The sequence below is a fragment of the Annulohypoxylon maeteangense genome, assembly GCF_022496945.1.
Source record: "Annulohypoxylon maeteangense strain CBS 123835 unplaced genomic scaffold GGS22scaffold_22, whole genome shotgun sequence".
NCBI classification, from domain to species: domain Eukaryota; kingdom Fungi; phylum Ascomycota; class Sordariomycetes; order Xylariales; family Hypoxylaceae; genus Annulohypoxylon; species Annulohypoxylon maeteangense.
The window spans coordinates 121,010-145,781 of NW_025953269.1; the positions used below are offsets into that span (position 1 = coordinate 121,010).

Below are 24,772 nucleotides of genomic sequence, written 5' to 3' on the forward strand. Positions count from 1 at the left end.
CTACCACTAACACTAACAGCTTCCTATTAGGTAGGGATAAATAACGTATAGATCCAAATTTCATCGTTGCCTCGTGATAGCCCAGCAGGTAACCATTCGTGGTTGGTCTGGTTGAGATCATCGGCGTTATTGATGTGATAGTAAGGTACAAAGTTACATGCCAGAATTAGAAACACTTAAAGTGAACATTGCGAGCCATTGGGAATTTGAGCAGCATCATGGATCCCATGTCAGGTGGGATGATGGCGCTCGGGCCCTTTTGTGGCGGCGGTGGCTCAGGATTGTGGATCTTGCCCCGGTCTCTGCCCCTAGTCAATATACATGGGTACTTACCGGGTACTAAATAGAAATGCAAAAATGGCAACACCAACTTGAACTACGAGTCTGTGTGAGAGCAATTGGACCCACAGTCCGGGAAATCTTGCTTTCCGTCAAGTGCCCCGTAACAGCTACCGGCATTGAATTTGATTGGCGCCAGTCGCGTCTTCCCAAAATATAATCCACCACCTTTTCAACGCTTTACTTCTAATTTCCTCCACCTTGACCACCTTGACACCAATACACCATATTCATACTCCCACACACCCAAATGCTATGTAGTTCGTTACCCCAGCTGGTACCACCTACATAGTAATCTGTCTACTACTGGACCTTCTTACATACATGCGGACAACCACGGACAGGCATCTATCTATTACCTAGTACACACAGACGCATACGGTTCGGACGACGACTAGGATCTACCCCCATCGAAAAATCGACAAAAGGCTCCATCACCAGGAAATGATCGGAGGCAGGGTTATCATTCACTAGAGTGACTAGACTGCTAGATAGAGCAGACAGAGGTCAGCATGGTGGCAGATGCAACCTTATCGCCTTGTCCTGACTCCTTATGGCTCATCCCGCTTCTCACCCTGTCCTCGCCCAGTTCGAAGCCAGATGCGCGTCTATCCGGCTCTAACCCTGGCTTGTTACTTTCCTGGGAGAAGATTGATCTCTGACCCATTGCTCAACTGCCGATAGAAAAGAGAGATGTCGAACCAGGATTAGTTTAACTACCTAGTACCTAGCTACCTACTAGGTATGTATGTAGATAGGTAGGTAGGTAGGTAGGTATGGTATGTACTTACAGACAGGCAGACTAGACTAAACTAGACTACCTAGAGATTCGATGCGATCACGACAACTCACCGATGATTCGAAATCATTATACGTTCACAGACCGAGACATTCATTTCCTAACATTCGCCTTAGGTAATTTTTTCCAACAACCTAGCTACCACATTTAATGCGCTTTCCACGACTCACCTATTACATCTTGGCTTCGTCATATCCCTCCTATTCCCATCGAATACTACCCTGGCCTTGCTTTTGGGTATGATGGACGTTAAGAGCTGAGAAATCCTGAAACGAAGCTGCAAGCCCAGCTGAGGTGAACGAGAGCCAATGCAAGAGATGGAAATAACTTCTTCCGTATTGTTGGTCAAATTCAAGGCCATCTTGGAAGCGCGAGCTATCCCCGAAGCTGCTTGGATTTACCCCTTGTCTCCCTGTCTACTGTCGTCTTTTTGCAAATCTTGAGCCTCATGCGGCGCATCTTTACCAAACTAGGTCTACCCTATCACCTCTCCATTGCTACTATTATATGTTACTACCTATAAAATGGACCATCACGGGGGGGTTTCGCGCATGGCTAACAGCAACTCTGCGAATATACGGTCATTATTAGCAGAGTCTTGTGGCAACCTGGAATATACTACCAGACCACATTGTCCAAAAGCGTCTAACTTCAACCCCTTCAACCCCTTGAACATACCCTTTAAACCCCCCTCATTGACTCCCTAAACAAAAAAACGACATACAGACAGACCTATTGACACACTTCGAGGTTACCTGCTAAGTACAGTATTTGTTAATTACCAATGTGGGTGTCGCTCGTCACACTACTCGGTCAATTGGTACGATAATTGGCTTAGATTCTTGTGACATCTTAGGCTCAAGAGGTCCATTCACAAGTGTGAGGAGACTAAGCGCTAGATGTACAGTTTCCCAGGTGAGACAAAGTCATATGAGCATACCCAAGTATCTGTATAGACGTCGAATATCGTCAGTCTTCTTTCGTTTTCTCGTCTTTTCGTTTCATTATAATATAGTATGTCCAAAAGAAGCGACAGTGTGCTTATCATCCACCCCTCGCCCCTCATGACCTCCGAAGACGAGGTTATTCCCGAGATTGCTCGATGACCTAAGTGAGAACGAGCCTAACCCCTCTACGTACGAGAAGGGTCAGCCACTGTTCCCAAAACGTTTGCGGTGTGGCCACACCGTTTATTCTGCAGACGAATCACCAATCAACTGCCATCACCACTTCGACTATACTTGATGAACTCCCCACACCATCCTAAGACCTCGTCAAATACCAAGATATCTACCACCTACATATGCATCGGTTTGCGTATGGCGCCCCGCCGTCCCGTTGATTACCTAGGTACCTAGGTACCTACTAGGTAGTAGGTTAGACCTAATACGCACGGTACCCGCTCATTCTTCAGCCCAACCTACCTACCTACCTATATCTACTACACATACCTACCTAGCGGCCCAGTACCCAGTACCTCCTAGGGTAGGTGGTTACCTGCTGCGTAGTAGTTACTAGGTACTTTTCCTCGTGTTCAAGGTTGTGTTGCCGTCTCTAGGTACCTAGTTCGATGTACATGGATGGATCATGGCCTTGGAATTCTCCAACTATGCTGTTGTCTTAACCCCAATCAGCTAAGCTTCGTCAGCCGAACCAATCATCTCTCGTGGACGACGTCGACTCAACCTACGGCGGACGTACTTCGTACAGTAGGTATGTATGTATGTACAATATCTCGCTTAGAATATAGACTAGGAGCTAGGAGCCATACTTTCTAGAACGAGATTCAGAAGAGTTATTCCAAGATATCAGTTCAAGCCATATGGTCTGAACCCCTCACCTCATCTACACGATACTACCAAACAGTTCGCCATCACCTCAAACATAAAGAGCCCCCATCTTAGACCTATCAGACGTATAGAATTTCACCGAGGGATCGTCAAGCCATTACCACTTTCGTACGCCCCAACCAAAGCGCACCTCAATCCCATGACGCCGTTGTCTTATGCTTAAACATCCTAGACACCCTTTTCTCTCCGCTGCAGTGCAACGAGACTAATCCTCGTCTCCCGACCATCCGAGCAGGGTTCGGTTCTGCAAGGGTGCAATCTGATCGACTGTCAAGGTCGTCGAGATCCTATGATCTGCGAGATTGCCCTCTTGCGCACAGCCTGGGACCCTTACACCCTCTCGAGCTTGGTCTAGCTATCATGGGATGCGCCATCCCCCACACCAGCCCTCCATCAGCCACCGCATGCATCATGGACGCGATGAGACATACGCAAGCGCTTGCACCCGTAGTTTGTGCAGCACGCATTTCCACTTTCCGTCATATCTACCCACAGTCCGCCGTCTAGAGCATTCAAAGACGTCTATTAGAATCCATACCTCCAAGGTCATCTAGGTAATCAATAGGAAACTAGGCTGCTCCGAGCTAACCTCCCAGGCCTACGCTCGCCACAGGGTCTACACCGGTGACATCCGATAGTTTCGCTTCTCAGATGCAATATCGTATGTCTGATACGTCTAGTATATCTGGCATCTCTGTAGCTGATCGGTACCATTTTAACACCGACTTGGGATCATACACAACTCCGGTGTAACTAACACCGATCGATGGAGATATGGAGATGGGTAGGTAACCATTAAATATTCACTAGTTTGGCAGATCCGTACGTTTCTAAAGAGAGATTTACATACAATGCATACATACCCCAAAGGCAAATGTTCGACGGCAAGACGGCAAAAAAAGAAAACAAAAAAAGACACTACGGCAATCGCTGCGGGTCAACCATGACGTGCAGCTGTCGTTATGATAGCGCGTCCGGGAGAAGAAGGTGGGCAATCATGATCTCGTATGAAAGGAGGCGGATATGTAAGACCGGCGGAGTTGGTGAGCTTCTACCTGCCTATTCGGAGCTCATTCTCGGAGATCATTTAACAAAATATAAAAAAGGCTACGAGCCCCGGGACCGTGAGGAACGTATGATAATGACGATGGCGCCGTTCGCGATCAACGCCGCCATCGGACTGAAAGGGCGTCCGAGAGGTGAGTATCCCTACAAGCATTTATTATGCATGAAGTATCTATATTTTATTTTACAGACTATTAGATTGACGAGGGTAAGGCGGAGAATAGAAAGACCCAAAGAAGAAAGAAGATATTATGGTCATTGGTTAGACGATAAACTAGGCATAGTCGGAATACAACGATCCTACACAGCATAGTAGGACCTAAGTTACAACATACCTAGAATCCTAGATAGGTTCTAGGCATTGGCGGATCCTATTCCACTTTTTGAGGCTTCTCAGACTCAAGTCGCCTGTTGTCTGAGTGTAGCAATTAAAGCTATAATCCCAAATATCCCAGATATCCACCCGGGCAGCTAATAATTCAAACGCATAAACTCGATCTTTGCAAGGCTGTTCCCAGAAAATGTGGATATAGATTTCGAAATCTCGCTTCCCCGGGCCGTGCCATCTCACATCTTCTACACCCATGGCGTCCACGGTTTCGAACTCTGCCTTGCCTGCTCTGTCTTGTATTTATACGCATGGTGCTGTAGTTGCATGGAGATTCTTGAAATTGGAAATGGGAAAAGTTGGAGATGTCAGTTTATGACAAGGACCTCTGTATATGTAGGTAGGCTGAATATGCTGGGTATGCTGGTACAGGTCGCAGGCCTTTTTATTGTTCTTTTAGTGGGACGTAAGTGTTAAGCAATAACTTGAACGTAGAAGTATCATCATACGACCATGGGCAGGAAATAATACTTGTTAAAGAAGTTTCTGCTTAGCAGATATACCTCCACTAAAAGAACAATAAAAAGGCCTGCGACCTGTATGTAAGTCGGCAGTCGAGTAATCCCTGTCCGCTCCTCCTCCACTTCTTCCTTTGACCCCATTCCGTGCATTCATGTGTGCGTCTGTGTGTCTCCGGGGTATACCGGCATACGTACATAACCTATATACTAGGTAGGTAGCTACATACATATTTGCTTCTATACCTAGTAGACAGCTGCAGCACTTATACCCATACCTGCATACCTGGGTATACGCCTACATACACTACCCATTACCCACTATACGCCATGCCATGCTCACTACACTATCCACTACACTACACACTACCCATCCCATACCTACCCACCACACCCACAGCGTACGCACTTAATTACTTAACCCCATGGGTCCTGCGCCCCTTCTTCGCGTCCGCGAGACCCCATGTGACCTTGTTCGGGATGTGGATTATTAGTCACTGCCGCGCCGCGTGATGGTTGCCTGCCGTTCTATTCTCTCTCTCCCTACAAAGTACCTAGGTATGCCCTTATAGAGTATGTACATACAACGTGCTATGTAATCTATACTCTATCTATCCGCGGCGTCCGTGTGTTCCAATAGTTCCAATACCCAATCGCGCCTAACCTTCATGCCGTGTGGGTCGCCGCCGTCTTGACCTTCCGGACCCCCCTTTTTAAATCCTCCTGCCCTCTTTTCAATGTAGGTAATATCTGAGTTTTTAATTGCATTTTCCTGCGCGGAGGCTCGCGCGCGTAGGGTATGTGGTTTGTGTTGTCTGATCGCGTTCTCGTGGGAGGATAGGGGCGACTTGTGGGCAAGAGAGAAGGGGATGGAGGGGTTGTAGGTAGGTAGATTGTAATCGCGCTCGTGAACTCGGTCTGACGTCTTTGGTTGTGGCGTGGGAATTTTGCCACCCTGGGCAGACTAATAGAGATAGTGGGTGTCTGGTTGAGTGGGCGTGTCTTGATTGCCCTGCTATTTGGGGGGAGTTTCTTGGTTTGTGGCTTCAGTAGCCAGATAAGCTGGTAGCTACAGAACAGTTCCGTTTCGTTTTTGCTTGATTGTCTGAGATAGTTCGTCATCTCGACCATTGTTGATTAACTCTGGCTGAGGCGTCTGAGACTAGGTAGGTTTGGAATCAGCTGAGCCTTCATCTAGGTGGTAAACATACTACTCTCCGGGGGTTATGTGACTTTGCCTCCTTGCGCCTATGTTTTTTATTTTGTCATGTCTCAAAACCTCAAAGTGTTTAAGGCGATATCTGCCCAGTGCTAATAACTCGTATTCCCTAATGTACCTATTGGAATGTTCGTGATAGGGAATTGTGATGGTTGCCCGGAAGCTAAGATGAAAGTCGAAAAACAGGAGTGGGACCTTCATGAACCTCCAAGCTGTCTATGAAAGAGTACTGTCATATCTCTAGAGATTTCTCACTATCCCCTGAAGAACTTTTGTGTACACTAGCGCTAGATGACCAAGTTTAGGTGCTTGAATCTCCCTCAATATGCATATTTCTCTTTTCCAGACTTTGAATTCTGGTAAGCCGATTTATAGGTCTCCTTTCTGGATGACAAATCCGAAATGATGTACCTTAACTAGTACCTACTAAGTAACTACCTAGTATCATCTCAAGGCTACCTACACGACCTAGCTTGTAAGTCTATCATAGAGGGATGTTGACGGCCTAGCTACACTTACATAGCATGTTAAGACCTGGAAGTTGAAAGGTTTACGGGGATTTTAGTTAGACAAGGAGGAGATATGACTTCATAAAAAACTTGTATGAAGACATTACACTCATGGAGCAGCAGCATCACATTCTCATTCTTATTTGAACGGAATAAATATCTTTATGTTGGCATATATCTCACAAGACCTGATTGTAGTTGTTGTATTGCTATAAATCTCATCCTTTTTGAGATTGACATAACCCCCCCCTTTTTTGGGTCTCACGAGCATGTTCACCCCTATAACAAAATCAACGATGAATGATACAGATGTCACTGAAGTATGGTAAATTCTAATCGGCGACATGTATGCTTAATGATTTCTATCCTATTCTAAAAAGCATTACTACAAGAACAGGCTTTGAGACGGGCCTTGTCGTAATCTCATGCAACCCCAATCTAACTCATTCTCAACTCATCCCACAGTCCTAAAATCGATCCCAAATAGCATGAACATGATTTAGCAGGTCAACTAGAAGGAGTTAGTTCATTGTTACTTTCAAGTTTGTCACAGCAAAGCTTACGGGGGCGGGGCCAGGAACAGTGTAGCTGTTGAAATTGGAGTAGATCTAGCAAACAATTAGTATCAATCAAGCTCATCAGATTGTAAGCATAAGCAATCGAAACTCACGTTAACAGTGTATCCCGGGTCGGTGTCCTTGAATGCGCCAGGGATTAAGACAGTCGCGGGGTTGTAGCTACCGCTTCCACCCGAGACCTTGACCTGTGCACAGGAGATGTAGAACTGAGGGATTCCCGACGGCCAAGGGTTGTGGATGGCCAGAGACTGGACTCTTAGGAGGTACTCGCCATCCTCGATGCAGCTGGGGATGGTGTATGTGTAGGAGCCGGACATATCCCATACTGCTTGTCCGCTTGAGAAATCAGGGGCTGTGATTTTGAGTTAGCAACCGAGGCATTTGGAAGGCAATCCGGTGAGGGCAATTTACCAAAGTCCTTGATTTTGAACCATTCACCGCTGCCATCGTATTCCGACGCAGCACCTGGGGCCTTCGACATGTAAAGGGAGATTGGGCCTTGGTGATACACCGGCTAATCAATAAGTTAGTGATGACAGATTAAATGATGTACTTGTAAAGAGCATATGGGTCACATACAGTATCGAGAGTAAAAGTGAATTGCTCGCCGGCCTTCACATCTACCGTCTTCGTGCTAGCTCCCTCTGCGCCGACATTGCACCTCAGGTCATTCGACTTCAAATCTACGCTGGTTAGTGAAGATCAATAAGAAGCATCGTGAGAAACTTACCCGTAACTGGAGAGTTGTAGTTGCTGTTCTGTCGAACTGTTGAGGTTGAGATTGAATTAGCACTTATTACCCATCGCCCTCCCAATATCACATAGTGATGTGGTTTAATCATGACTTGGACTCACTGTACTCGAATGGCCCATATTTGGTAGCATCAAGAGAGAGTTGCTGGAAGATATAATGGGCTGAAGCACCATTGGCTGCGAGAGCAGCAACAGCAACGTTGATGAAGTTCCTCATGATGGGCAATAAGTGATATTCAAGCCTCCGAGTATAGTATTCAGCAATTGAAGTGACGACACAATGAACAGAACGTTTCACAGCATCGCCAAGGCGAGGAGGCTCTCTATATATATTACTCAATACCGGCCCAAGGGTACCATGATGCGCATAGAGTCACATCGTTGTTTTTGATAATATTTCGCACAGAACCAAGGATTATCACCTTGCTTCCGTGCGCTCCACCACCTGAACAGCTGTCTTGGACTTGGGGTTTCATAGAAAGCGCATGCGGACCGTCGTTCCATCGTCGGCGATCCTAGCCACGACGAACTAGGTTCCCTGAATAGGGAAACAAGGAAGTTATCGGTACGCTACGGACGGCCGGGATGGACATCGTGGGTTTTCGTGGGGAGGTTGTGGGGAAAAGGAGGCCGTGAGCTGTCCGAAAATGGTAATACCGGAAGGACGTTTAAAAATAACACCCATTCGGCAGGTCAATGCAACATCTTTTCATATACCAAGAAATGCCAACTACCGCATCCCACCTCGCTGGGAATTTTAATATAATAAGCGCCGCGCCGAAAACCAGGGCAAACACTGCGGACGAAACTAGAATAGGAGAGCTTTGGAGACGGACAGTTACGCGTCGCGACCAAATGTGGACGTGACATCTGTTCTGGACTACCTAAGTATTTGAGAAATAAGCCAGGTATCTCCAGAATGTATGGAATAGAAAGAGGGCAACAATGGACAGAATGGGAAGAATGGACTAATGCCAAAGACTTTTCATGATACCAAGAGATGATTCTATTTTCGTTATCTCGTGAGAATATATGAACTAGACACCAAGTCATCACCACCGACAAGAAACTTAGCTGAGAACGTCATCACGGAATTAATCTCGTCATATCTTCGGACCGAAAGATCGTTTATATTCGCGCAAACCATCATTGATAACCTAGTTGGTATCGAGATCGTTAACTTCATAAGAGAAATTCCCTAGACACACCTCCCCCCATCAACTTCGATATTGATTCCCGTGATGAAGACGGCCTCCTCACTAGCCAAGTAACAGCAAGCGTTGGCGACATCCTCTGGCGTAGAGCCTCGCCCTAGAGGTATTACAGATTCGAAAGCCTTGCGATTCTCGGCTGTGTCTGGTTTTCCGATAAAAAGATGCGTCATTCCCGTGCTTCCCACTACTGGAGAGACTGCGTTGAACCGAATCTTTTGGGGTCCATATTCGACAGCCATTGTCTATCGTAAGGATGCGGTTAGCATTTACCTTCGCGACATTGCGCATGCTCTTAGACATTTCCAACTCGATTAAACCATAGGCCCCAACGAAAGAAGGACACATAGCCCTGGAGAATCGCATACCTTTGTGGCATTGATAACAGCAGCTTTGGAGGCATTATACCAAGTAAGTCTCGGACGTGGTCGAACACCTGCGGTAGAAGCCACTTGAATAAAACTACCAGGCCTTTTCTTCTCTAAGAAATAAGGTAGAAGAACGTTGGTTGAGATGTAGATCGACTTGACATTGACATTCATGACGAGGTCGAAATCCTTCTCGGTCACATCTTCGGTAGGCTTATTGACGTACGTGGCGCCGGCATTGTTCACCACGATATCAAGCTGACCGTAAGTATCCAAAGCTTCCTTAAGAAGATGTTCCCAATCTTCTCGTTTAGTCACATCCGCTTTCGCGAATTTGCACGATAACTCTTGAGCCGCTGCTTGTCCAGCTTCTTCCGAGAGATCGGCAATGATGACTTTTGCACCTTCTTCCGCGAATTTGGCTACGATGCCGCGACCGAAACCCGACGCGCCTCCTGTCACGATAGCGACCTTTCCATCTAGGCGGGGTTTAGGAGACATTGTTGTAGGCTTCTGACTTGTTTCTCGCTGGTGCTCTAGTGCATAAACCGTACCCGGTGGAGACTAGTGACTGACGTCAGAGCATTTTAGAAGAATGGTTTTGGTCGTAAAGCCATTGATCTCATTATAGCGATCGCTAAAGGAGGCGTATAGCGTGCGGGGTACTAATTGGGGAGGCCGATCCGGGCATCATCAACCTCGGGTTACACGGGGTTTTTATTGGAGATCCCCTCATTATTCGGAGTAGTTACCAGTAGTAGTAGTCTCGAGATTATGTGGCTCTTACACCTTGAAGTAATTGGGATAATTAAAATAATTAGAATGATAATTGTAATAAAAATAGTCGCGTTATGTTTAGTTTATGTATAAATGATCTTAGTAGTTTACCTAACGAACCAATTAGGCATGTTGTAATAAATAAGCTTGATGTTGTAATGAAATTACCTACTTACTTATCTAACCCCATAGTACATCATCGACGATGCTACGCTATGTACACGTACATTCGAGATAAGCAGAAATTACCAGCTAAGATATACCAGGAAACGAAGCCGTGAGCTACACTATTTCGAGACTAGCAGAGAATAATGAAACGATCAACTATGAAGAATGGACCGCTGATAACTTGAACTAGGATATCCCTTCCAGTTACGCAGTGTATATCTGGGGATTTGTAAGTATTAAAGTAGTACGAATGTACTCACCGAAGGATCGACTCAGAGATAAGAAACTTGATGTTATCAGCGCCCTGACCGGGGAAGTCGCGTGAGGACCTGCCAAAGTAGAAGTAGATACCTGTACATATGTATTGTCGCTTCCTTCTCACCCGTGTCGCTGATTTCGATTTCTAACAACTTTCACAATCGATCGCCAAATCAACGACGATGGGAAGGGAATCCGTTACGAGCGTCACCCGGCGCAAGTCGGGTGAAGTGACAGCGGCTGACGATGCGCTCGCCAAGATGGGTTACAAAGCTGAGCTGCCGCGAAGCTTGAGTATGCTTTCAGTACTTGGTTTATCCTTTGCAATTGGTACGTATGAAAAGAGAATATCATCGATTTTTGGTAGTTTTTGAAAACTAATTTGTTCATAGTATGTGATATCTTCGCCTCCAATTCAAATTTTCACTTGTGACTCATTAAACAATGATAAGATCGAGAATCGACTGGAGAATCAAGATGCATCTCAGGGACACAATACTAACAATTGGTAGATGGCCGTTCCTTATGGTCTCAGCACGACATTTTATATCTCGCTCTCTAATGGTCAATCGGTCACCATCATTTGGGGTTGGGTTCTACTTTCTCTCCTGTCGACTGCTATCGCCGCTTCGCTAGCCGAAATCTGTTCTGTCTATCCTACAGCTGGTGGTGTATATTATTGGGCTGCCTTATTATCGACACCTCGCTGGGCTCCTATCGCTAGTTGGATCACTGGCTGGCTGACTCTAGTTGGAAACTGGACGGTTACGCTGTCTATCAACTTTGGTGGCGCTCAATTGATTCTCAGCGCCATTTCGCTGTGGAACGAAGACTTCGTAGCCAATGCGTGGCAAACCATCCTCATGTTCTGGGCCGTTATGCTCCTCTGTTATTTGATTAACATTTTTGGTTCAAAATACCTGGATCTCATCAACACCGTTTGCATATATTGGACTGGTGCATCGATTATCATTTTCTTGGTTGTTTTGTTGGTAATGTCGCCGAGTAAACGAAGCGGCGAATTCGTGTTCGCGCACTACGACGCCTCTGCTTCGGGGTGGCCGCTTGGCTGGTCATTTTTCGTCGGGTTACTACAGCCCGCGTACGTGCTTACGGGATACGGCATGGTTGCAGCCATGTGCGAGGAGGTACAGACGCCTGAGCGGGAGGTGCCTAAGGCCATCGTTTGTGAGTATTCCTCCTTCCCGAAACCAAAAAGAAAAATACAGCAGCCTTCCTCCATAGTTCCATAGTTTTTAGTTGCGAGTCACTGACCTAAGGTATTACAGTGTCTGTTGTGGCGGCTGGCATCACTGGCTTGGTCTATTTAATCCCCATCCTTTTTGTACTACCGGACGTACAAACTCTTCTCTCAGTCGCAAATGGACAGCCAGTTGGTCTCATATTCAAGACAGCAACCGGCAGCGCCGGAGGAGGTTTTGGATTACTATTCCTGATTTTGGGTATCTGGTTATTCGCTGGTGTTGGTGCCCTAACTGCCTCGAGCCGATGCACCTACGCATTCGCACGCGACGGCGCAATTCCTGGTTCTGGCCTATGGAGCAAAGTCGACAAACGATTTGACATCCCGCTCTGGGCCCTTACTCTATCGGCAATTGTAGATTGTCTGCTAGGTCTAATCTACTTTGGCTCATCAGCAGCATTCAGCAGCTTCACTGGAGTCGCCACGATCTGTCTTTCGACATCATACGGTCTACCGATTTTAGTCTCAGTTGTTCGAGGTCGAAAACAATTAGAACATGCTTCGTATTCCCTCGGTCGTTTTGGTTTCGTTATTAACATTACGACTCTCCTATGGATTGTCCTTGCAGTATTCCTATTCTGCATGCCGACCAATCTTACCGGACTTGATGCTTCCACCATGAATTATGCGAGTGTGGTGTTTGCTGGTTTCGCAACCATCAGTCTTGCATGGTATTTCATTTGGGGTCGCAAGCACTTCTCCGGTCCTCCGGTTTTGAAGACGGATTTGGCCGATCATGGTGTAGGCGTTGTTAGAGGTCAATCTTTAGACGAAGAATCAGGAAAGGAAGTAAGTACGAAAGAAGCAGCTGAACAGAAGGCTGCAGAATAATTGATATTTTTGTATATTGAATTTTAGATGAATAGAAACAAGATCTGTCGTTTTCGTGTAGATAGTCCGAATATCCGAGATCAAATTGGGCGACTACCTACTCTTCTCTCGCTTTCGATGCTATATGTGAACCAAGTTTTCATTACACTATCGTCATAAAACAAATTCAAGCCGATCAAATCAAGATACTCGCGAGCCAAAGAAGGTCTATTCATCAATCATTCCAGTCTATCTCCAAACCCAAACCTCCATCACCATCATCCCATCTACATCGTCCTATCAAAGTCCAACCCAAACATATCCCGCTCACAAAGCCTTAGCACTAATATGTTCAATCTCAAACCCCTTAAGCCCCTTCGCCGCATCATGGAACTCAGTAATAGCAACCTTGAACGCATCCGTATCCCTGGCCGTCTCATGCGCCTGCACGCTCTCCCATCCCAACAGCACAACCAACGCACGCGTCTTCTCCCCCTTAAACACCACGTCCTTCTCCACGGACCATCCCACAGCGCTTAACCCAGTCGTCCCAGCAATGTCCGCCGCAGTCAACTTCTCCGCAAGAACCTTCGCCAAAGCCAAAGTCGCGACTTCATCCGCGTCAGGCGAGAAATACACGAGGAGAACCTCCGTCACGGGACTCTTATCCAGGACGACAGGAGGGAAGGGCGTGAGCTCCGCGTGAAGGATCTTAGACGGGGCGGTGGCGTGCGGAGCTAGAGAGGAGAGGTAGGCTTTGTAGCCGTCTGTGGCGCGGAAGGCGAAGTGCGAGGAGATGGCGTCCCAGTCGATGAGGAGGCGGATCTGCGAGGGGTCTTCGGTGGTGGGTGAGGAGCGGACGGCTTGGTTGCCTGGTTGGGATTTCAGGGTTGCGAAGATGGGGTTGATGGATTCGGGGGAGGAGGTGGGTTTGAGGGTTGAGAAGACGAATTCGGTTACGGGGGCCATGGTGGATGGGTTTGATTTGTTTGTGGTGGTTGAGATAGTAGTTTGTTGTGTTGAGATGTGAGTGACGTGGTGTTGGTGTTAGTATTGGTGTTTGGTATTGGTAGTAATGATAGTGATGGTGATGGTGATGATGAGAAGAATTTCAAAGTTACGAAAGAGGGCTGAAGCTTATCATTAAATACTACTCCCATGCATACCGAGATAGTCCGTCGTGATATCGCGTTTGTAATACCCTTCTTCTTTCTACCAAACTATCAATACATGTCGTACCACTGATACTACCAGCTCCCACACTTCTGAGCTATCACATACGCGCCAGTACATCCTGCGGGATAACTGACGAGCCGGCACCGTCGCAATCCATCCCGCATATGATGCCTAAGAGCTGACTTCCTAATAAGGCTGTAAGGCTATGCGAGATCGACACCTTCCTAAACTCGATAAGCACGAAACAAACATCCTGGGGTCGAGATAGAAACTCTGTATGGATAGATTAGCGATCTCGCATTGTGCTTCGAGGTTGTATTAGGTAAGTGATTAACTAAGGAATCCAGCTTTGCTGACGTGAGCTGCGTGAGGCATCTGAGAGTTTGAGTTTCTCCGTCGATGAAAAGCTTCGGATATCGTTGTCTAGTATATAATTGGTGGTCTTTTTAAGGGGATGTCTTACCGTTGTTTATAACGAATGGAACGAATATCTTCCACTGGAACAGGATTTTAATGCGTTATGCGCCCGGAAGTCTCGGCGACGAATCGAGGTGAAATATCCGAGGGTTTTTCTGATCAACCTATTCAGCTCCGTTCTAGAAATTCCGACAACTCGGATACCGAAGCTATCACTCCCGGAAGATGCCATACCAGGGATCGTGTTCCTTCTCTACGACTACCCTTCGAAAAGACGACAGAATGACGGAATCGACGCAATAGATTAAGTTACATCTTTGCGAAATGTTTTTTCTGGCCGGTCCGCCGGTCTAGCTTGACAAGACGGCTTCGAATTCTCGAGGGTTCTGATGTTTCCACGCCACCTCTAGATAGAGGCTTGCATAAATCCACAACCTCGGACATATCGGTGATCAACAACGTACTTTGCTGACGTCACGGGCGTAGCAATTCATTTCGGTCCTATTACGATGCTGGGTCCATCTGGATCTTCTGATACTACGATGTAAAGAATTCCGGATCAGCGATCATCTATAAAGAATATATGCTTTCATACGTGAAAAATCACGGACTGAAATACCTCTTACTATCGATCTTGCATCCTCAAGCATTTCCATCAACTCACTCTCGACCATTTTACTGAAGTCGTTCGAATCTGAAACATTGAAGTCCTCCAACATGGGAAATATTGTTTTCAGGAGATGAGCGAATGCCTCTGCCTTCGGTCGTAGCTCCTCAATGTCATTTTCGAAACGTGGAATCGATATCGTTCCAATACTGAGAAATCTGAACTGCTTGCCGAACGAAAATCCCATGTCCGCGAACAACTTAGTTAGCCGATCGGAATCGAACGTCCCGTGTATGTCAAGTTCAACTAATCTTTTCCCAGCATATTTGGCGGCAACTAGCAGCGTGACCTCCGTCAAATCGCATTTCAACGATAGCCGCAGGTGCCTTAATGAGCCCGCCCTTTCTAATAACTTGAATACGGGTCTGGAAAATCCCGTTCCGCAGGCTTCTTTACCGGACACCACTAGTTCCTCTATATCCCAACATCGTTTTTGTACGAACTCGAGCATCATCGCCGGGTTGATCATAACGGGATACGAGCATAGATACTCTATCTTTAGAACGCGCAGTTGCAATCGAAATCTGCAGAGTTGCGAAAACAAGTCCAGCGCCTCTTTACCTTTGATGCTGACTTCGAGGTAGGTGAGTTTGGTCAAATGAGGGAGTAGCATCGTTATCGCTGGGTAAGTTGCTACGCAGACGAGCTTTTTGAGATCTGCAAATAACGATGGGTTGGGATTTGATAATCGTCTCCGGTCCTCGAGGGCTCTGCTCATAAGTTCTACATCTATTGTGATGCGGAAGTCGAGAGTTCTTAGAATGGATGACTGGGCAAGAGATAGGAAAACGTTGGCGATAGCAGCATCACCCTTGCCACATCGCAGTTCTAGACTGCTCAAAGATCTTACACCATCGAGATACATACGAAAGCCTTCTGATGAACAACAGGTGTATAGAGGGTTCTCGATTATCAGTTCTCTGAGTACCGGGCAACAGGTCTATGGTCAGTTGACATGTATGTTAGTGCCGTCTGATTAGGGTATCGTATATCACAAACCAGTAACCTCGCAAGAGTTGCATCTGTGATCGGACCGCCATAAAAATGCAACCTTTCCAACTTAGGTTGGAGATACGGCACCAAGGTAAAGTCGTTGTTGTAGCCTGAAAAAGCCAACGATATGGTCCTCAGGTTAGGAAATCTGTAGTGCTCGAATAATAGATGGTGACGACATTCTTCATCGGTAAAGTCTAGGTGCTCTACCGGGTCGAGGTATCTGGTTTGAAAATCTGGCGGTTGGCTTATGGCTACCTCTGCTAAGTCGCATATTGATGGGCTGATTGCTGTCATGGTTATATTATGATGATTAGATGTTAACTTGGAATGATTGGTTGACTAGAATTAGGAAGAAGTGATGTTTTCAAGGCGGAGGACTTTACTAGGTAAGTGCCGAGCCGGCCACCTGGGTAGGTGCCTGCTAGAGTCGCGGTGGCCGAGATTGGAAAGATATCAGGTAGAAGCTACCTTAACTTTATTTGAACGCCCAGTCGAAAGCGCATATGAAAGTGGATATATTCAGGGGTAAGTTCAAACCGACGACCTTCAGGCATGTGATACATGTCTGGTTGGCATACCCTTTCTAATAAGAGTATTCCCTATGCCTCTACTCTCAACCGCCATGCATAGTAATTTTTAACGCTCGGCTGAATCCAGTAGGTAGTCCAACCCATCCTGCCTCACCTAAACAACATAATCATTATCATGCCGCGTCTTGGTTCCGACTACTTGTCTAGACACCCAGACTCTGCTTCTATTCGACTTTTAACAATGTGGCCAATGTCTAATAAACTCCAGCAATCGCTCTCCGTATTAGACAGACATCTTCATCGGGATCGTCTTATGAGGTTCGTAATTAAGCACAGAAATATCTTCTACCTTCCACCCATCGATGGAGCTTCCATTTTCAGGTGATAGCTTCAGTTCGGGGAATGGTCGTGGTTCTCGCTCTAGTTGGACCTTCAAAGCATCGACGTGGTCGACGTATACGTGAGCATCGCCCATAACATGTGTTAAGCTGCCAGGGACTAAGTCGCAAACATGTGCGAGCATATGCGTTAGTAGCGCGTAGCTCGCGATATTGAAAGGGACACCAAGACCCATATCGCAAGATCGTTGGTATAGTTGGCAGTGAAGATGTCCCTTCGACTTCTCCTTATCCTCATCGACATTATCTCGGCTTTGTCTCGGGAAGGATACGTAGAATTGCGCAAACATGTGGCACGGCGGTAGTACCATCTTCTTTAAGTCCGCCGGGTTCCACGCCGATAGGATCATGCGACGGTCATACGGGTTATTCTTTAACTTATGGATAACATCGGCAAGTTGGTCGTATCCTTGACCGGTATAATCGGTCTTGGCATCAACGTATTCGGCGCCGAAATGACGCCATTGGAAGCCGTATACTGGTCCTAGATCACCGACCTCGCGCTGGGTTAAACCTAGGTTATCTAGGAATTCGCGCGACCCGTTGCCATCCCAGATCTTGACATCCTGCGCGCTTAGAGAGGCGGAAGATGTGTTGCCCTCGATGAACCATAAGAGTTCGGCGATCACGGCGCGGAGAAAGACGCGTTTAGTTGTGAGCAGGGGGAGAATTGGTTTGCCGTTGTCGTTGAGACTGAATTTAAGGGGACGAGGGGCGAATATGGAGTATGTGCCAGTGCCTGTTCTGTAATTTAAAGGTTTAAGTTAGTGTCTAGTCTCGTGTATATACCTAGTAATTATTCTTATTGTCTTTGGACAATAAATTTACTGCTTCAACTTACCGATCCGGTCGGCGCTCTCCTTGATCTAGGATTTCCCGTACAAGTTCGAGGTATTGGTGTTCCTCATGTTGTGCCAAGGATCCCATTTTGTCAAGTAGGTTTCTTTTTACGTCTAATTGGGTATTTAAAGTGTGAAATGACTTGACTAAAGCACAGAGGTTGTAGACGGCGCAAACTTGAAGGAAATAATGTTAATTAGCGACGCGACAAGAAACGCGTCTTGTTTAAGAGGTACAATAGTTTTGTACCGGGCACTTAGGGTGGCATGTTATCGATAAACCGCGGGGTCGCATTCGGTGCCGGAGGACGGATGTACGGGATGGATGAGTTGCATTAGCTCCAGTTCGGTGGTCGGATTATGTGATTTGCGCCCCCACTCAGAAACGGATTATATAATCGATATATTGCAAGGTTTACGTACATCTGTATGGTTACTCACATCCAAGCTAATATAACATGAACACATACTGGTCTAAGACATCAAGTAAGATGACGCACATCTAGCCACCCCTTACGGCGCCAATCAAATTGTGATACGCAAGCACCTACAGTACCTAATCTGCTCCAGCTTAACAAGTTAAGACAAAAGGATCAGATCTATACCGCATCAATCGTCAAATCACCGCCCGAGTCACCAAGCCACTATCTATCGATCACCGCCAATAAGACTATCTCATCTCATATATAGCTCATTTATTAGGGAACTGGTCTTCATCCCACTAATAAGATATCAGTACTTGCTTTCGATCTTCAAGAAAACCTCGACGTTTCAGACGAATATGAGGGAGGGTGAGGGGAGCAAGGGTTAGGTATACACTTACGTGTTCAACAATACAGCCTGCCTCCCATCTGAACCGGTCTGTGATTACACCCTTAGGCATGGCATTATAATTGATCCATCCCATGTTTCCTTCGAATTTTTGATGGAGGGGTGTGATCTGTATGTGGTCCCAAAACGTGGACAAGGTAGATAGAGCGATATCAGGACCGTCACCCGGTGAAAGGGGGGAGTGATTCTGTAGGTGACAAGTTAGAGAGGTCAGCATGTCTGCTAATTCTCGACAAAGAGCTTTCTGTTTCTGCTCTTTCTCCTTCCACAGCATATACACCGTCTGTGATTCATGGGCATACGTACTATGTATATTGAGGATACGTATTCGAACGCTTCCGTGAGGTTGTGCTTTACCATGAAAGCGTTGGCGAACTGGTCGAATCGCGTCCGAGTCTCTTCCTCGCTGGGTAGTGGGTTTATGAATGCGCATGGTTGTGGCGTGGCAATGGTTTCTACAGCATCGTGTACCATGTTTGGCGGTTCGACAGAAGGCAAAGCCATGGTACCGCTTGGAGGGTTAGGGGAGTCGGAAGAGGCAAAGACCCCTAGAGGGGCTAAGAGGATGGCGAGCACCGTAATGGAACACATTCTGAACATCTTCAGCGGAAAGTACGACAAATATCTGATCTACAACCTACAATATTGACCTAGATCGAGGTAACAAAGCATCTTTATATAATAGATCGCCGGACTTTCTTTGGCGGATGTCTCATTTGTCTCATTTATATCGGCTACTGTCTCCACCGTTGAGGGCGCCGCTAGTGCAGCTCCCCGTCTCCTCGAAATTGCGTGAATTATGATCGTTCACCTCCATAAACTAACCAAGTATAAGCTGATAAGGATCGTAGTTGTTAGATGCAGGTGTGATGGTGTGAGCTCTACGGGCATCATCACTAACATTGCCAAGGAAGTAAGAACGCCATCGGGTAACACGAGATGGCTGATCTTCTTTAGCTCGGCATGGGTCCTATAACAGCACTTAAACCAGCACCACTGAACAAGCTCAGTGGAAGCAGGGAGGCATATGTAAGTTATAATCCAAAAAGAGGAGGTATATTTGCTCAATTAATTCTCGGTTTCCCGACATGGTGGGTATGTAATTATGAAGCTCCATGAAGCTCTTATATGAAATGTAAACAACAAATGGTAACTGGGTAGGTAGTAGGTAACTAGGTACGGAATAAGCCAGAAGTCAGAACGTCGGAAGCTTACCTAAAATTATTACTTCCTACCTAGGTACCTATCCATGTCATAGATGAGCCTCAGTTACCACAAACACGTTATGGGGGTACAGAACAACAGCTCTTCTTACTTCGTGCAATTTTGACAGGTACCAGGGTAGGATCAAACCAGCGAACGACGTCACGAATAGACGTGAAAGCTGATATCTGAGTTATAGCTCTATATAGGTATAATTCTAGAGCTGCCTCATCCATTCACACCTTACTCGATTTGGTGACCTAAAGTACCGTGATAGTGGCTAACCTATGAACCTAGGCCAAAATCTCATTCTTCTTACCCCTAAAAAAGCCGGTAAGCTTCCCCATCATCTGACCTAAGCCTGCACGTTCGCTCCCCTCAACCAATCCTCCCCGGATCCAACCAGGCAGTTTTCCTTTTATGCGATCTGTACCAAATCGCCTATCGACCAAGATTATGGCGGCATAATCATTACGGTGCCGGATTGCGCGTCCGATGCTCTGGTTTACCGCACGCATACACGCGTTCTCGTAGAAGTCCCGAGCGGCCTGTTTGGAGGCCGCAATATCTTCAGTTCTTGGTACTGACGGGTTCTTGCTTATAGCTTTTAATCGTGCGAGCGTCGTCGACTCGATGTACTCGATCCGGGCTTTCCAGTCCGGGGAGTGGATATTAGGGTAAGGCAGGCCGATAACAACGACGCAGCGACCCAGGCGGTCGGAAAAGTTGATACCCTCGCTCATTTTCCCGCCAACCACGCTTAGTAGTAGCGCCCCGCTCCTGCCCGAGGCTGGGTGGCGTTTTTTAGTATTCGACTCGGCTTCGTAGCCGTCGCCAAGGATGGCGTGCGTGTATTGCTCTAGAACTTCGTCGCTAGAACCGCCCTTAGTCTCACGGAATGCGGCTTTTTTAGTTTGTAATTTGTCCCAGAGGGATTGTGTCTGTCCGGCGCTAGTCTCATTCCACGTAGCCACTACCTCGTCGAGGTATCCGTAGCTTGGGAAGAAGACGACGACACCATCGGGGACGGCGGTGCAGATGTTAAGAATAGCGATTCCTAGGTCGCGAATCATCGACTTATCGCTACGCTTCTGGAAACTGAATTCGAACTCCGTACTCCTGGCGTCTTGCTTCGGCCCCGAGGAGGCCAACGTCCAGACGCAGAGGTTCGAGGTTGGGATTACGTGACCACAGCTAAGAGTTGTGATCTTGGCTTTTGCCAAGTCCGGGAAAAGGTGAGCCGTATAGTCCTCGAAAGGTGACATGGTACCTCCGGCAAGAATCACAGCTCGCGCGCTCGAGGCGACAGACGAGAATGCATGGGTAGGTGATAGGAGGAGGTATGATAACTTTACATCACTCTGCGAAACCTTATGGTAGAAGATCCGGCCTTCCGAACTTAGGTTGTTTAAGGAGACCAGAAACGAAAGGAGAGTATGTAATACAGGCGTCGAGGAGACTTTAACCGAATTATTTTCGGTACCCTGAGATTCGGCTTGCACAACGTAACCTTCGATCTTGTATGCTAGCTTGGAGTCTTGTATGTACTGAATGAGTTTGTACATATTGATCTGGTCGATACCTTTAGATCTTAGAAGGCTATTAGGATCAACTATCCCTTGTTCGTTCTGACATACGTTAGCATGAACTTCTAGAAATGACAGGATTTCGTCTTACTTTCAGTGCCAAGGCATTTTCTAGCCAATCTCTGAGGCCGTCTACAACTCTAGCAACTTGTCCTACCATAACCCGATTCTCGCCCTTAAGTTTCTTTCCAAACTTTTTCACGTATACTCCAAGCATCTGCCGCGCTCGTTTCAGCTCGCTAAGGCTGACTTCGGAAGCGTATACGTTTGCCACCGCGTCCATAATATTGTGGGCTTCGTCGATGATAACTACATTGCCCTCGAGTTTTATTCCGAGGGCATCTCTAGCGGTCTTTTGCAAGAGCAGCGGGTAAGGAAGCGTAATTATCTCCGCACCAGGTACCGCAGTCCTCGAGGCATAATATGGACAGACGTGAAGCTTCTTTCCGAGTTCGAAAAGGTCTTCGATGTCTGGAAGAGTAGCAAGGGCGTTGTCTCGGAACTGATGCGTGAGGTTTAGGTTATCTGCGTTGGGTACGAACTGACATCGATCTTTCGATTTCGACTGTTGAAGTTCACTACAGCGATCATTGATAGCAGCAAGAGAACTAAGTCGTGATACCGACGGGTTGATACATAGACGTTGGCGGGAAGATAACGGAAGATGTTTAATATCTTCGGATTCTGAGTCGTGATCGTCACCTTTGAGAGAACCTGGAAGAGATGCTGGAAACGTTGGTCTACGCAACTCTGAAATGAATTGAGTCAATTGTGAATGTGTCCTCGACGTATAATAGATCTAAGTAAGTAGGTATGATTAGCGGAAGTACCGGGGGTGTTTTGAGCATAGTGATATGGTGGATGTAGTGAGTATATGTACCTTAACCTCGTTTCCCCCTATGTCATCTTCCTCTTCTTTCGCCTGGAGGGTTCCCATGCCTAATTTTCCCATGAGAGCCCTCGTCTCTTTGCTGTAACCCGATGAATTATCGTTACCTTGAGATGCATCATCGTCCTGACCTTCATCTAACAGCCATTCATCTTCGTCATCGGTAGCCTTATCACTCTTTCTGATGCCGCCATCTTCTAGCCTTCTTCGTTTAGCTCCTCGTTCTTCTAACTGTTTCTCCTTAGCTCGGATTTTCTTTAAACGGGCTTCTCTCTCTTCCCATTGCTTGAGCATCTCTCCTCGTTTCCTCTTTAACATCTGATTAATGATCCAATCAGGTTCGTCTTTAAACTCTTTAGCTGCCTCTGCAATGGAACTCTCAAATTTCGATCTCTTATGGTTACGCAGCCAGGTCAGAGCAGCACATATAAGAGATAGGGATTTCCCCTGGGTTTATTAGCATATAATTTTAGTTGGAGCCAAGCATCGACCTACTGTGCCGGTTGGACTTTCGAGAATCCCAACTTGTCCTTCTCCCTGTTCGAGAACTTCATAAACGGTGCTCATAAACTCCTCTTGGACATCATAAGGTGTATAGGGGTGATGGAAGTCAATCTTCCCAACTCCATCTGTAATCTCATCCATATTGACAACTACTAGGTAAGTGTGGAGTTTTTTGGTAAGTCCACGTGTACCTAGGTCCTAGATACTATTGATAGATATACGAAGACCGTTGGAAATCTATGAGGTTGAAATCCTGGTCTGAAGATGTGAAGATAATCAACAACTGGAGACAACCTCGAATTCCATACACCTACGATGTGGACCCCACAACAACATTGGCATCCGGATGGCCGATATATTGTTCATCATGAGCGGAAGAATACTTGATCTAGGGCTCCAGATAGGTATTTTGGCGGATAGTTATGCCGAAAAGGGAAGGATCAAATATGATTTCCGAGATACTTTCACTTTGGCAATTCTATTCTCGTCCTTTCGTCCTTGGTGGTATATTTGTAGACCGTATTTCTAGTCAACCAGAAGAGGTAATCTGATTGATTCTAATTGGTGCATTTCATACAGAGGTCTAACGCAGTAGAAATTGAAGGTTCAAGGTTGAGACCAAAGTGGATCGGGTGGTGTGGGGGTATCCGTTTCCTAACTGTGGCTTGTAAGCAAATTGCTGAGTCATGTGGCTAATGGATTATTTCAAGGTCGCTGAAAATTGTCTAGTGGCTTTACTCCACAACACCAAACCCTACTCCGAAAATTAAACGAAGAGAATTTCACAAACTTCAATACAACTCAAAACCCACCCTACCTTTTTCCGCAACCCTCCTTGAGTAGGCAGTTTTAATACTTCACATCAAGCCACTCAATCCGACAAAATGCCTACCAGATTAACGAAGACCAGAAAGCAGTATGTTATTCCCTATCGAATTTATTTTCGCCATTTTGTCGCTCCAATCGATGTCGCGTCGAATCGCCATTTTCCATGTCATGCTATAATTTGTGCGAAGGTTTGTCGCATCACGAAGAGAAGGAATTAGACACAACAACAACCGAAAAATAATGATGGTTCGAATAATTGTTATAAAGGAATCCCAATCAATTGGGCGACACGAGAACGAGAGGGTTATTATGGCACTTTTCATGACATCTGGCGCGACAAATCGGACGACACTTAACCTACACTCAACTTACACTCGATTTTAATAATTTACCACGTGCGCTATCTTGGAAGAATGATGCTAACAACTCAATAGCCGTGGCCACGTCTCGGCCGGTAACGGTCGTGTCGGTAAGCACCGCAAGCATCCCGGTGGTCGTGGTATGGCCGGTGGTCAGCACCACCACCGAACGAACATCGACAAATACCATCCTGGTTACTTCGGTAAGGTTGGTATGCGATACTTCCACAAGCAACAGAACCACTTCTGGAAGCCTATCATCAACTTAGACAAGGTACGATACTTGATCTACATATCCCCGATCAGCATATGATGCGGATGTTGCGTTTAGTCTGGTACTGCGTATTGGGAATTACATGTTATAGTGCCGTTTCATATTTCTTTGCTAACCTGATATCTTGTAGCTGTGGTCGCTTGTCCCCACCGAGACCCGCGAAGCCTACGTCTCCGGCCAGAAGAAAGACACCGTTCCCGTCATCGACCTCCTCCCCTTGGGTTACTCCAAGGTCCTCGGAAAGGGCAGAATCCCCGAAGTTCCTCTAGTAGTCCGAGCACGATGGGTCAGCAAGTTGGCGGAGAAGAAGATCACGGAGGCTGGTGGTGTTGTTGAGCTGGTCGCGTAAGAAAATGCGCTGGCGGAAGGGTTTCTATTTGCGGTTCAAGGGAACGGATACCTAACGATTAGGACGGTTGTAACTCAAGGGCCTGCACATTATGACAGGTAGTCTTCGGTTT

At 46.5% G+C, this 24,772-nt stretch overlaps 9 protein-coding genes across 9 annotated transcripts; 2 read left to right on the forward strand and 7 right to left on the reverse strand.

The window, feature by feature from the left end:
* Window positions 1-7,034: 7,034 nt before the first annotated feature.
* Window positions 7,035-8,432, reverse strand: GGS22DRAFT_173689 (glycoside hydrolase family 61 protein). The gene is made up of 7 exons (XM_047962965.1): window positions 8,061-8,432; window positions 7,936-7,971; window positions 7,785-7,888; window positions 7,617-7,719; window positions 7,298-7,557; window positions 7,191-7,235; window positions 7,035-7,138 (listed from the first exon to the last, which is right to left on the reverse strand). Exons 1-7 carry the CDS (start codon window positions 8,173-8,175, stop codon window positions 7,127-7,129), a joined length of 675 nt encoding a protein of 224 aa, XP_047814713.1. The 5' UTR covers window positions 8,176-8,432; the 3' UTR covers window positions 7,035-7,126.
* Window positions 8,433-8,906: 474 nt separating this feature from the next.
* On the reverse strand, window positions 8,907-10,149 carry GGS22DRAFT_173691 (3-oxoacyl-reductase). The gene is made up of 2 exons (XM_047962966.1): window positions 9,538-10,149; window positions 8,907-9,414 (listed from the first exon to the last, which is right to left on the reverse strand). The coding sequence occupies exons 1-2, from the start codon at window positions 10,036-10,038 to the stop codon at window positions 9,157-9,159; spliced, it is 759 nt and encodes a 252-aa protein (XP_047814714.1). The 5' UTR covers window positions 10,039-10,149; the 3' UTR covers window positions 8,907-9,156.
* A 337-nt stretch (window positions 10,150-10,486) lies between these two features.
* Window positions 10,487-12,893, forward strand: GGS22DRAFT_173692 (gaba permease). Its single transcript, XM_047962967.1, has 4 exons — window positions 10,487-10,591; window positions 10,673-11,069; window positions 11,253-11,928; window positions 12,030-12,893. Exons 2-4 carry the CDS (start codon window positions 10,923-10,925, stop codon window positions 12,833-12,835), a joined length of 1,629 nt encoding a protein of 542 aa, XP_047814715.1. The 5' UTR covers window positions 10,487-10,591; window positions 10,673-10,922; the 3' UTR covers window positions 12,836-12,893.
* Window positions 12,894-14,029, reverse strand: GGS22DRAFT_173695 (uncharacterized protein). The gene has a single exon (XM_047962968.1). The coding sequence runs from the start codon at window positions 13,781-13,783 to the stop codon at window positions 13,142-13,144; it is 642 nt and encodes a 213-aa protein (XP_047814716.1). The 5' UTR covers window positions 13,784-14,029; the 3' UTR covers window positions 12,894-13,141.
* Window positions 14,030-14,911: 882 nt separating this feature from the next.
* GGS22DRAFT_192719 (uncharacterized protein) lies at window positions 14,912-16,364 on the reverse strand (the record flags this gene model as incomplete). The annotated part of the gene is made up of 3 exons (XM_047965302.1): window positions 14,912-14,944; window positions 15,034-16,014; window positions 16,074-16,364. The coding sequence occupies 3 exons, from the start codon at window positions 16,362-16,364 to the stop codon at window positions 14,912-14,914; spliced, it is 1,305 nt and encodes a 434-aa protein (XP_047814717.1).
* Window positions 16,365-16,623: 259 nt separating this feature from the next.
* GGS22DRAFT_77714 (thymidylate synthase) lies at window positions 16,624-18,055 on the reverse strand. The gene is made up of 2 exons (XM_047968068.1): window positions 17,840-18,055; window positions 16,624-17,742 (listed from the first exon to the last, which is right to left on the reverse strand). Exons 1-2 carry the CDS (start codon window positions 17,923-17,925, stop codon window positions 16,884-16,886), a joined length of 945 nt encoding a protein of 314 aa, XP_047814718.1. The 5' UTR covers window positions 17,926-18,055; the 3' UTR covers window positions 16,624-16,883.
* Window positions 18,056-18,245: 190 nt separating this feature from the next.
* GGS22DRAFT_77746 (uncharacterized protein) lies at window positions 18,246-19,469 on the reverse strand. Its single transcript, XM_047968069.1, has 4 exons — window positions 19,310-19,469; window positions 18,975-19,260; window positions 18,661-18,855; window positions 18,246-18,558 (listed from the first exon to the last, which is right to left on the reverse strand). The coding sequence occupies exons 2-4, from the start codon at window positions 19,257-19,259 to the stop codon at window positions 18,529-18,531; spliced, it is 510 nt and encodes a 169-aa protein (XP_047814719.1). The 5' UTR covers window position 19,260; window positions 19,310-19,469; the 3' UTR covers window positions 18,246-18,528.
* Window positions 19,470-20,096: 627 nt separating this feature from the next.
* On the reverse strand, window positions 20,097-23,379 carry GGS22DRAFT_197219 (DNA repair helicase). The gene is made up of 4 exons (XM_047965951.1): window positions 22,842-23,379; window positions 22,338-22,793; window positions 21,549-22,256; window positions 20,097-21,499 (listed from the first exon to the last, which is right to left on the reverse strand). The coding sequence occupies exons 1-4, from the start codon at window positions 22,989-22,991 to the stop codon at window positions 20,165-20,167; spliced, it is 2,649 nt and encodes an 882-aa protein (XP_047814720.1). The 5' UTR covers window positions 22,992-23,379; the 3' UTR covers window positions 20,097-20,164.
* A 355-nt stretch (window positions 23,380-23,734) lies between these two features.
* GGS22DRAFT_181984 (ribosomal protein L18e/L15P) lies at window positions 23,735-24,660 on the forward strand (the record flags this gene model as incomplete). The annotated part of the gene is made up of 3 exons (XM_047963918.1): window positions 23,735-23,766; window positions 24,113-24,311; window positions 24,442-24,660. The coding sequence occupies 3 exons, from the start codon at window positions 23,735-23,737 to the stop codon at window positions 24,658-24,660; spliced, it is 450 nt and encodes a 149-aa protein (XP_047814721.1).
* Between the last annotated feature and the right edge of the window lie 112 nt (window positions 24,661-24,772).